General features: G+C 38.8%; 1 protein-coding gene across 11 annotated transcripts in view; it reads right to left on the bottom strand.

Moving 5' to 3' along the window:
- Window positions 1-12,966, bottom strand: part of RBMS3 (RNA binding motif single stranded interacting protein 3) — a 623,837-nt gene that overhangs the window by 217,906 nt on the left and 392,965 nt on the right. For all 11 annotated transcript variants that reach the window (XM_036332820.1, XM_036332827.1, XM_036332828.1 and 8 more), the window contains exon 6: window positions 5,555-5,634. In XM_036332820.1, the coding sequence (XP_036188713.1) occupies window positions 5,555-5,634 (80 nt within the window). The remainder of the gene's footprint in view (window positions 1-5,554; window positions 5,635-12,966) is intronic.

Genomic DNA, 12,966 nt, shown 5'->3' with positions numbered 1-12,966 from the left:
AAGAGGACAGGGAGCACCCATTACAAAACCTGGTTCAATCATTTCTAATCGGAAACTGATTCCCTAGACCTTCTGTTTCTGGATTTTCCTTCTCATTTAGAAATGTAATAATCTCTCCCTCCCTTCCCCCTTATTTAATCAGTTCCTAACTCATAATGTGTTTACCTTTACAATAGCAGGTGTGTGTCTCCATCAGAAGGTTTAGAAGTGACTGGCCAAGTCCATGTTCATAGAATTCCCATAGATTCTAACACTATTGGCCATAGAATTATCAGGCTGCTTGTAAAGTTCATTGATAGTATTCCAACAGTGCTTCATGAGTCAACTATGTGTTTGGTGCAATGAGTAATCTAGAAAGCATCACTGACATTATAGAGGAGAGGCTTTAGGAAAAGTAGCTGCTCATTGTCGCAAATGTCCTCTTAACGAGAAATCTGAACTAATACCCAGTTAGGGACTGTAGTATTTGCAAAGTTTATTATGTAAATTATGTTTTAGTTTCACAAAGATGGGAAAGCCAGCATTAGACAGTGCTTCTCAGTAGAACAATAAAGAAATATTTTTGCTAACCTGTACCATAATATTTTTCTGTTTGCTGCCTCTTACTCAGCTCTCAGCTATAGTTACATTTGTGGACTTAACAGACTGATACCACAGAGGAATACTCTGGTTGTGAGGGTCTGCAACATTTTCCACTGATAAAAATGTATATATCTATTGCTCAAATACTCAGAATTTTGAACCATGTCTCTAAACATAAATTTTATATAAGTACATTATTGACATTTTACTCTGGGGGACAATTTAAATTTAACAAACATTTTCTTTGTTCATTTTCCTTAAAAAATTATCATATTTTAAATATTTTTCTTCTCTTGCGCTCATGACATATACTACATATCCACAATCATATACATTTCTTATTTACATAAACACACAATAGCAAAATTATATCAAAGTATCAAGAAGGCACACGGTTTTATACTAATTAGAAAAATATGATTCCTGTGTCACTTAATTATCTGTCCAATTTCTGTTGATCACAGGATTGGTTAAAATTGAAAAGATTTCTGAATGTGTTGATCTTTCTCTCACTCTTCCCTACTTCTTGGAGTTCATTTGGGATTAGAAGTAATTACCCGAAGGATAAGAACATTATACTAACAGAGAGTTATACCATTTTCTTCTAGAAAGACTGCTCCCTAATAGGAACATGTGCTTACAGGCAAAAGTCTAGTTTGAGAGGAAAACGTGACTTATTTCTCTACAAACTAGCCTGCACGTTCTCTTCATCAATACATGCCCTAACATGCGGAAGCCTTTTCCACATGGTGCATCACTCTGCTCTGGGGGCTCTTTGAAAGTGAGCCTTTCAAGTTCATGCCCTACAGATCCCTGAAGTGTCTGGGAACTTACCCTTTGCTTTTGGTCTGAAAATGGAGCGCTTTGGGGCTGCACAGCATTGCCGAGCAATTCATTACAGGACAAAGAAATGTCTGGGGTTAGGCAGGCAAGCGACTAATGGTCCTTCATTTTGTCCAGAAAACATCAAGATCGATATGTGGGACATGCAACATTTATGGAACACTATGTTTTCGTTTCCCTCTAGGGAAAGGAGAACATGCTGGATGGTCTCTTTCCGAGGATGGCTACAACGATTGACACTGCTTAGTACTCATCTTCGGCGTCTTCTTCCCATCTGCTAGTAGCAACATAGCCACCTGATCTTTGTTAATTTCCTGAATATATACATATATATATATATATATATATATATATATATATATATGAATTCAAATAATTTTATTTTTGGCAGGTATATTTAGCTTCATTGATTGAAATAACCAAAATCTTGGGATAACATTATAAATCAAAATGAACAGAGCTAGTTCTGAGACGCTCTAATAGGCATTAATGATCCATGATGCACTCATTAAAATTAGATCTTTTACGAACAAACAAAAGGATCCCAGAGAAAGAGAAAAAAAGTCAAAAGAAGCATCTACACAGGTTGCTTCCAGCTCACATAATCTGTCAGCAAGGAAAACTCAATATCATCATGAAATCTGTCTAATGAATAAATTGTTCCTAGAATAATGCAAATCAAAATGGAGACAGCAATATAAATGCAGTCCCGGTTACATGTCCTTGCAAATATCCTTAACTATGATGTTTTTATAATTTGAAAATCAGAGCAATGTCAAAATTTTGGGTTGAAGTTATTTTTTCCTGGTTCTTTCACAGAAATGACACAGTAGAGGATTGGGAAACTAGATAATCTTCTGAGAGGAAAAAACTAACTTTGCATCTCCTTTAAGAGGAATCATTGTCAAAGTGACAGGAGCCAAAATGGCAATATGTTTGCTCAATGACATGTGCACATGTTCCCAAGTCATTCCTGAATGGAGAAGTAAATAATGCGAATTTGGCCCCATTGTTCTCTACTTGTTTAAAGGAAGGTTAAAAGCAGGGCTCTAGTATGAGAAGATAACTGACTTAACATGAAATCTTTTCAACAGCTTTTACAGGGCCTGAGAACCTCAGGTCATTGTTGTATCACTGTGGGTCCCTCAATCACACAGCCTTAAAGCATTATATTGAAACCATCAATGCGAGTTCTATAAAGCCACAAACTTCTGAATTTAAAGATGTCAAATCATGAGAATGTGGAAGCCTGGGTTTTTAAAATAACTTTTTGAATTGTATTTTAGTTGCAGGTAGGTCGGATCAATTGTAGTTGGTTTTAATTAGGACTCCCAGAAGCCACAAGCGTATTGAAAAAGTTAGGAAATCAGCCACTCCTTCTGAAAAGATCAAAGCTATGGCCTCCAATCTGATATCAGAGCTCTCAGTGACATCCCACTCAATTTTCAACATGGAATAGATAACTGGATTAAGTTGGGAGTTACTGTATATAAGATTTCAACCTTCTACAACAAATAAGCAATGAGGACAAATAAAGGCAAACCGCACACACCTAAATTTAGTTATACCTGTCTGACTTACTAAATGTGCCCAATGAGGGCATTTTACTACTGTGTCTTCCAAAATACACACATCTTGCATGATGTCCTGTTTTATTAACACCAAATTGAAATATCAAAGATTAAATACCTTCTGTTAGCCTTTATTGAACTCTGAACTCCAATTTGCATGAATAAGCAAATTCAAATACCAATTATGATCAATATTGTACATTTCATCCTATTAAGGTTGAGTGCAAATATCAGAAGCATAAAGTTATATCTCTAAGAGTTTTATAACTGAGAACAATTATTTCGCCTCTCATGTTCCCATGAGATAAAAGTGGAGAGAAACTCATAACTAACTTCTTGCTATTCACAATGTTTCCATTGGGTGTAGCTATGATATTAGATAGGCTGATATCAGAGCCTGCATATTCAGGAAGAATGCCCCGACATTTGGGGATTTTTAGTGACTCTCTTTGTCTTTAGCATTCAGTTGTGTTAGTCAGCTTTACATTTTATGGGGAATGCAAATCAAACAGTTCCAAATCAATCAAGTCAATAAGTATTTCAGTGTCTTTTTCTGAAAAGGAAGAAACCTTAAAAAAAAAACCTGACACCTGTATTAAAACTTAAGTCAAGAATACTTTCTATATACTTTGTTCATTCTTAATTTTTTAGATAGCCATATAATTCACACCTTCTATATGGATAGGCCTCTTTTGGATGAAAAGGGATAAACACAGCAAAAATCCTCTAACAGTACAACTCCTTTCTTCAATGATGGGTCTGAGCATAGTGTCTTAAAGTGCTTTTTTATGCTAAAATAAAAGATAAATAAAAAGTATGTCTCCTAAAATGCAAGGGCAGCTTACATGCTGAGATGTAAATTGCTAACTCTTTTCTGAACAACACCATATGTCTCAGATAGGTTCCAAATGCAGTCAGTTCTCAAGGGAACATTATGCATGGGAGCGAACCAGACTGAGGCACAGGCTACACTGTGTGTTGATTCTCCGATTAACCAGAGATGCCACTTTGGATTTTGCAGATCATCCAAGTGTCAGTCTGAAGGGCTCTTCTCCTTTCCTGACATCCTCCCCAAACCAACCAATTCACAAAGAACCCTGACCCCGTCACAAAAAATATTTCTTTTTGTTCAAACTTCCTCTTGTATAAACCTCAACATATTTTAAGGAATTAAAATGTTCAATTCCCTGCCCTAACCGGTTTGGCTCAGTGGATAGAGCGTCGGCACGCAGACTGCAGGGTCCCAGGTTCGATTCATGTCAAGGGCATGTACCTTGGTTGTGGGCACAGCCCCAGTAGGGGGTGTTCAAGAAGCAGCTGATCGATGTTTCTCTCTCATCAATGTTTCTAACTCTGTATCCCTCTCCCTTCCGCTCTGTAAAAAATCAATAAAATATATTTATAATAAATAAATAAATAAATAAAATGTTCAATCCCCGAACTCTCTAACCATGGATTTGAAGTAATAGACACATTAAAAAGACTATAGAAATCCAGTTTACAAAGATCAAAAAGGGGACATCTGTAATACTTTCAACAATAAATACATTTTTTAAAAGACCAAAAGGAAAAATATTGTAAGGCCGAAGAAGTTACATTATTCTGGAGAACCACGAAAAACAAAAGAGCAACAAATAAACCAACATGCATTAGTCAGATATTTCTTTATTCATTCATTGTAGTTTTTAACATCTCTGTCAAGTTTTAATGTTTTCATATGGGAGTGAGATATATTTTTAAATGTACTTATCTAATATTAAATACCTCCATATATGCTACTACCAGGTTAATATCAAATTAAGGCAGGCATTTCTGCTTAAGCTCTGACATGTGATAGGTTCAACTTTTGTATGTTGAGTGTAATTCTTTTTTTAAATGTAATTCTTAATAGCATAAAGTTATATCATCTTACTATATATGGACTTAAGAATTTTGCTTTGGGAAATGAGAAGTGCCCTGGGACAGTCTAGGTTGGTGCTCCTCAATCTCTCTCTGATGAATAGACAATTTTAAGAAATTTTTCAGTATGTCAGTAACTGGTATTTTTGTAAAATATGAACTTATGCACCCAGATGGTATGACAATGTCCATTTGCTATGAAAGCTTCTAAATGCTTATGCTCACTTTCTGTACTCTTCTTGTCATGGACAGGCAAGATATGTTTGGACACTGGCATCAACCTGTGGCCTCTACTGTGCATATCACTATTCAGATATTTATAAAAAGAAATCAAGATAATGCACCCATCTGAATGACAGGAGATATAAACTTCCTTCACTTTGAGTGCATCTTTAACTACTTTTTGCTATATTTTTCTTCTAATTCACGTTAGGGGATGAGCAGCAGAGATTCAAAAGGAAGGCCATTGAAGAATCACCAAAAAGTGTGTGGCAGTTTTAAGAAAGATGAGTTGCTACATGGTATTAAAAATTACACATTTATGAATGGATCCTTTTCTATCCCAGTGACCCACTAAAGGCCTTAGCATGTACTCCTTCTAATCCCAACAAGAAGCCCAGACACTACTGAATCATTACTTAATGGTATGTGGGTCTTACCTGGGATGCCAGGCGGTGTTTTCAGATATTTTCCATTAAAATGTTGAATTACCACTTCACATTTTTCAGTAGACTCCATTCTGGAAAAAGAAGTAAAGGGGGATCATATACTTTTCACAAACTTGTGCATATTCAGGAAAATAAATAAAAACAAAAAGGAAAATGGAAAAGCTCAATTTGTTTTACCAGAATTTGCCAACTGTTACCATGACCACCATGACCAGATCTACAAGACATCACAAACACATCATTTCTGAGAGAGTATTGCTTATGTGGATGTCTCTGTGCTGAGTCCTCAACCAGAGGCAATACTAAGGCATGATCTTATGTAATCTATACAACGTTTGGCAATTAAATGTGCTCTGGCCTGGCTGGTATAGGTCAGTGGTTGAGCGTGGACCTATGCACCAGGAGGTCATGGATTGGATTCCCGGGTTGTGGCTCAATCCCCAGCAGGGGGCATGCAGGAGGCAGCTGATTGATGATGTGTCTCTCTTACCAATGTTTCTATCAATCTCTCCCTCTCCCTTTCTCTCTCTTTAAAATCAATAAAACATATTTTATAAATGTATTTTTTATTGTTGATAGTATTATAGATATCTCCCATTTTCTCCCCTTTCCCTCCTCCTCCCAGCACCTAACCACCCCCCAGGTCTTCATTACTCTATTGCCCGAGTCCATGGGCTATGTATATAAGTATATAAATTCTTTGGTTTATCTCTTCTCATTAAAAATATTTTTTAAGAAGTGCTCCATAAATACCTGTTAAATGTCTAAATTAGAAAACTTCATTATGGCTTTTCATATCAGGGAGGGTGCTGAGGCTTAGAGAGGTGAAACACTTGCCAAGAAGTTTAACTGAGACCCATCTGACATCAAAGCCATTCTGTAACTACTAAGCTATCCTGCAGAGGGACTTCACAAAGCAAATTGATGAGATGTGTTTTATTTCAACCTCTTCCAGCCTAAATAATGGTTAATATAGTAGTGCCGTCATCAGTTTCATGACACTTTCATTGATAACCCATTAGAAAGATACAAAAGAGAATTACTTGGTGTCTGTAACGTGAGAGGAGAATGTAAATACACAAACCTCAGGTGCTGAACTTTCTTCATTTTGAACAGCCCTTGATTTTTTTATACTAGATAACAATGTTCCTAAACTGGGTTTCTTGTGCCAAATTTTGTCATCTCACGTAGAAGCTAATGAATGAACATTTTGAGCTATACCATCATCATTTCAATATTGGCAGAATCACCATATCCTAAGTAGAGTAGTATTGGCAACAATTTTAATAAATTAACTATATCTGGGCTTTATTACTTTATAAAATTGGATGGAAAAGATAAAAAATAAAGGGTTTACTCTGATTAAAGGAAATTAAGTCCCACAAACAGCACAGTAGAGACAAAAATTAAAAAAACAACAACCCAGAACACATCCATATGAAAGGATGTAAGTGAAATGTGTGAAATTTGTCTAAAAGGCAAAGTATAATTTAAATGTTCTGCTCTGTTATGAATATGAGCTTTCTGGGAATGGAGCCCTTTGACACAAGTTGTAAAACTTTTCTACCTCTAAATCTTATATGTGTTTTCAGGATCATATTATTTATAAGACAAGGAAAAAATATGTAAGCAAAAGACAAAGAAGTTATGCATTTATTACAGCTATAGGAACTGAAATGTTGTTTATCAAAATAACACCTAGGTTGATCCATTGGACCATTGGATGAACATAGGTGTTATTTTGATAAACAACAAGAATGAACCGATTTTATGTCCAAATGAAACAAAAAAGAAACTCTTTAATCTTAGTAACATGCAACTTTAAAAGTTAAAAATATAAAGATAGCATTTTGTTAACTGCTTACTCACAATTTCCCCCAAATCAGAAGACATTTGGATTAGAAACACAAGGTGAAACCTTGCTCATTCCAAATATTTTGGAGTAGCTAAGTACAAATTTTCAACTTCTTTAAGTTTTCTTTCTGGTGAATCTTTTATAGTAAGTCCTCCAACTTTTTTTTTTAAGTAGGAAAGTTCCATTTCTAGGAACAAAAGAATTCTAATTCTGTTCTTTCTCTCTTCCCACAGGATCCACTATCTATTGTCTCTTAGGGAAAATAACCTTCTCTCCTAGTAGAGACATGAATGGGTGAGGAAATGTAAGCCCTTAATGACTACAGATGTTGCTTTATGGAATTTTTATTCCAGGAGAGCTACAGAATAAAAATCTTATGCCCCAGAGTCCCCTTCCCTATTCAGGCTCTCTCTGGGTACCCATCTCAGTAAAAGGCAGTTAAGAATCTAAAGCTTGCTTACAAGAGTCCTACAAATCAAACCCTTTTTCTTTGTCTTAAAATGACATAGGATTCTACCCTCGCCAGTTCGGCTCAGTGGAGAGAGCATTGGCCTTCACACTAAAGGGTCCCAGGTTCAATTCTGGTCAAGGGCACATGCCTGGGTTGCAGGCTCCATGCCCAGTGGGGGCCGTGCAGGAGGCAGTGGATCAGTGATTCTCTCTCATCATTGATGTTTCTATCTCTCTCCTCTACCTTCCTCTCTGAAATCAATGAAAATATTTTTTAAAATGACATGGGATTCTAAATGAAGACTAAAACCTAATGGTGTCAGTAAATGTGTGTGTGTGTGTGTGCACTTGTTGATTCTGTATTATGTGTTTTAAGGAATCCAGAGATAGCTAAAGAAGAACGTCACGTGGCTAACCCACTCGACCGACCTAAAACATTTCTGCCCTGGTTTGAAAGGCTCGTTTTCCTTTTTGGATTCTATATATGACCGCCTTTTCTGAAGACTGTTTTACAGCCTCATCAAGCCGGATGGGGGCTGTTTCTAGGAACACAAAGACAGCAGCCTAGATTGTTCACTTCAGCTTCATTCAGATTTAACTAAGTCAATGTCTACATTGAGGCTTTAGAGACTCTCCTCTCTGAAAGAATAAATGCAATAAAAGTCTGTTTTCTATCCCTGCCGGCGCTTAGTGTCAAACCGTGTTACGCCGCACCACCCAGCAGTGACAATTTCATTTTAATACACGGGGCACATTTTAACAAGGCAAAACAGTCCCAGCAAAGACAGCAAGATCAGAGCTGCCAAGGGGAAACGCTCAGTGTTTCTCATGCATTTTATGTGGGAGCAGAACAAAAGTGAGACCCATGGAGGTGGGGGGGGGATCGGGGGGAGGTGAGGGTTGGGGTGGAGGAGGGGGGGTGGAGATTGCATTTTAAAAGCTACCTCTGAAGAATGTGCCCATTTTCTTCTCAAGTTTCACAATTAACCGCTTTGAAATGCCAGCTCAAGCTATCTGCAATCTGGCACACGCTTCAGTTGAAACTGACACTAGCATTATCAAGTGAGTCTGAAAAGGCAGCACGCCAGACAAAGCTGCCTTTACATGTCCCTTTCAGACGGGCCACTGAATCACTACAACCGCATCTATTCTTCCTAGCAGGTACCTGAGCCCCCTCGCGTCCCTCGGAGCAGCTCGCATGCCAGGCCAACCATTCACCCGATGATACATTAATTAGGTTCTTACAAGGCTCTAATCATTGTATAAAGCTTAAGGGTTTTCTGTTAGGTCTGATGTTTAAATATAAACACACATTAAAGGCCCCGGTTGACATTCTTTCTTGTCTCAGTGCCTAGGAACCTGGCTTCCGTCATTCAAAATGCATCACAGAATTGTGATTTTTTTTTAAACATTTTTTTTTTCAACAGCTATGAAGAGGAGCTAATTTCACAGCCAATACAATTCCCACAGGCAGATGACATCAGCGGAGAGCCCGATCCAATATTAGTAAAATGTTCTGGGTCAGGCTTGACGTGCAGAGGTAAAGAAGTGTTTTTGCAAAAACCATTTGCAGCCCACCTATCTCAAGCCCAGTAGAGGACTTCTCAGGGTACGACCTTAAACCAATAAGCGTGATCAACCATGTATTTAAAACAAATCCGCCCTGTCATTTTATTATGCTTAATTAGAGGTTTTCACTATTGCCAAATTTTTGTGGTTTTGCAATCACAGGCTCTGTGCAAATGATCGGCAACTTAGAAACATCCCACACTGCAAGGCAGTCGTCCCTCATTTCGGGTAAGATTTACGCCAAGGGTCAGCATTAAAAGCTTCTTAAAAGTACTGCAATGTGCACGCCTGACATTTTGAAAACAAGTTATGTCATTTACTCCTTAATCCACTGTAACGGAAGGAATAACTGGGAGTCCCAGGAACAAAGGTGAGAGGATGACTTGAGTTTTCTTCTTAGTTTTTGCAATTTGTTTCCTTCCAGCCAGATCCTGGACACCCGAAGGATACGAGTGTCACACATGTCGCATAGTGGCGCAGGGTGGCCTCCCTGCTGTCTCCCTTTGCAGAAACCTCGGCACCTGGGTAGTCTTGCTCAGCATTACAGCACATCCTCTTAGGAAACAGAGGTGTGGACGGTATTTGACTAATGGAAACTCACTCCCCAGTTTGGGAATCATGTCCATTCGAAACCAGAAAGAGCCTCAGGTAACGTCAACATTACCCAGGTGCAGAAGCTAACGCCAGGAGACTGCGGCTGGTCGGTGGGTGATCCTGGACTAGAACATGTGTTTCTTGACTTTCAATTCAAGTGGCTTCTTTGGAAGAGATGGAGCTCCCCGGTGGTCTCATGTCATCCTCCTGATTTCCAATATTCATCTTCTTTAATCCGTTCTGAAGCCGGGTGGGTCCTGCTAGCTCTATTCCACCACAGCCGCGACTGACTGGAGCGGTTGTTCTAAAATATGGAGATACACCCTGATATGACACGACCAGAAGGGCACTTCACCTCTCTGGTATTCATTCCAAAAGTATGCACATCATATGGATCCTATCATGGAAAGAAAAATCAGACAAACCCAGATCTGGAGTCATTCTGCAGAAAACCCGGTTAGTGCTACTCAGGAAAAATCAGGAAACTGAGAAACTGTCACAGAACAGAGCAGACTGGCGAGACCTGACAACTAACTGGAAAATGGTACATTAGACTGGATCCTCGAACAGAAAGAGGATGTCAATGAAAAAAAAATTGGTAAATGGACACATATGTAATACCCTTTGTAATACTTTAAGCAATAAATTAAAAAAAAAGAAAGAAAAAAAATTGGTGAAATCCAAATAAACCTGGATTTCACCAGCTGGTATAGCTCAGTGGTTGAGCATCGACCTGTGAACCAGGAGGTAGGTCATGGTTCGATTCCTGGTCAGGGCACATGCCCAGGTTGCAGCAGTTAATAGCAATATACCAATGTCAGTTTCTTATTTTGAGAAATACGGCATGGTAATGTAAAGTGTTAATACCAAGTGAAACTGGGTGTGCGGTAGACGAGAACTCTGTATTATCTTTGTAACTTTCTGTAAAACCAAACTTATTTCAAAAGAAAAAGCTTATTTAATAATGGCTGTACATTAAAATTATCAGGACACTATTTTTAAAAATAGCAATGTCTGGGCCCCAACTCAAGATATGCTGACTTAATTGGCTTGGCATGAAAGCTAGGTCCATATTTTTTCAAAGCTACCTAGGTGCTTTCAGAGTGCAGCCAGGGCTAAAAACCACTAACTGGAGTTCTATGTCAGGTGTCCAAAACTGGAAATTGTGGGCCAAATCCAGCCTTCTGGGATGTTTTCTTTGGGCTGCAAAGAGTTTTTGGAAAATCTGAAATACTTGTCAAAATTTTAAATTGGAAGACTTCACATAAATTGAATTTCTGATTTCTCTTAAAAATGAGATGATTTGACCCATGTTTTTTGTTTTTTGTTTTTTTAATATGGCAAGTATGGTGTAATAAAAATACATTTGGTTTTTGGCCTAGTCCCTGTCACAGAACTGTTAAATCCCTTGGAATTTCCTGAGTAATAGGAATGTTTTTTGTTCTTCACAATAAGCCCCTTTTGACCATATCTGAGTTTATGTTAATGAAATGACTCAATTTGGGACCCCTAGAAAGATTCAGGATGAGGCCAGTCACTAGAAAGACCAAGTGATCAGAAGGTTTCAGCTTTCAATTCCACCCTCCAACCTCTGGAGGGACTGGAGAGGAGCTGGAGATGGATCTCTACCAACTATGGCCAATAATTTAATCAATGAAACCTCCATAAAAACCATTGAAGGACAGGTTTCAGGAGCTTCTGGATTGGTTAACACATTGATGTTCTGGGAAGGTGGTGTGCCTAGAAAGGGCAGGGAAGCTCTTAGGCATCCCCATGCCTCCCTTGCCTGTGGATCTCTTTTGGCTGTTCCTGAGTTGTAGCCTTTATAAAGTACCGGTATACATACATAAAGTGTTTTTGTGAGTTCTTTTGTTTGCTCCAGTGAATTATCAAATCTGAGGGGGATTATGGGAAGCCCTGAATTTGCAGTTGGCCTGGTAGAAGTGTGGGTAGCCCAGGGCCAGTTTTGTGAGACTAAGCCCTTAAACCTGTGGAGTCTGAGGATAACTCTGGGTAGAGTCAGAACTGAACTGAATTGTTGCACTCCCAGTTATGGTCAGAGAATTGGAGAATTGTTGTGGGAAAATGACACATATTTGGTATCAGAAAAAAAAGACATCACAGCCACCACGGCCTAGAGTTGAGCAGTTGTCTCCTTTACAGAGAGCCAGTCCGCCATCATTCCTACCAACCTGTATCAAGTGCCAATCCCACGGCAAGAAGCAGATGCTAGTTATTGCTGACCTTGCACTATTTTTTTTTTTTTTTTTCATGATGGAGCCAAGAGGGGGGGGAAAGTGAGCTTATCCATGTGAACTTGTGTTTTTCATTTACCTCTTCTCATATGTCTTCTCTGCTCTGTTCTATGCCCCCAAAGAAGTGAGTTTTCTATGGATGGTATCATCTTGCTCCCTTATCCGATGGCATTTCATTGGGTTCAGCCATTGGGGACTTAGGGAAAGTAGAGAGAAGTGTGACCAGCTCTTTCGCATTCTCTCTGCTTTGGCACTTGTCTCTCTGGCAGGAGCTGTATCCCTCTCTCTCTATGGCTCATCCAGGCAGCCCCTGCTCCAAAGCACGGGGTCTCACTGGGCTCTGGAAACACTCCTCCTCTTGCTGTCAGCTCTCATGGTGGTACAGGCTTCCTCCTGCTGCTCATCTCTGAGTGTCTTAATATTCCTTTGACAGTTTCCTTAACTCTGCCCACACTTCTGTAAATACTCCTTTTATTCTAGTCTCTTCAGTTGAACCATTTGGGGCAAAATTCTGTTTCCAGCCCACACTCTGATGGCTACATCATAAAACTATCAATAATCATGAAACAACATTATCCCGCAGGCTGTGTGTTTCAAGAAAAAATGTAAGGGAGGAAAGTTTTCTTACACTCAATGAAGGAACCACTTCTCTCTCTAGCTTAGATTACTGCCTGCCCGAG

The sequence above is a fragment of the Myotis myotis genome, unplaced genomic scaffold, assembly GCF_014108235.1.
Source record: "Myotis myotis isolate mMyoMyo1 unplaced genomic scaffold, mMyoMyo1.p scaffold_m19_p_13, whole genome shotgun sequence".
Lineage (NCBI taxonomy): Eukaryota > Metazoa > Chordata > Mammalia > Chiroptera > Vespertilionidae > Myotis > Myotis myotis.
The sequence above is the reverse complement of the archived record's forward strand: the minus strand, read 5'-3'. Positions and strand labels throughout refer to the sequence as shown.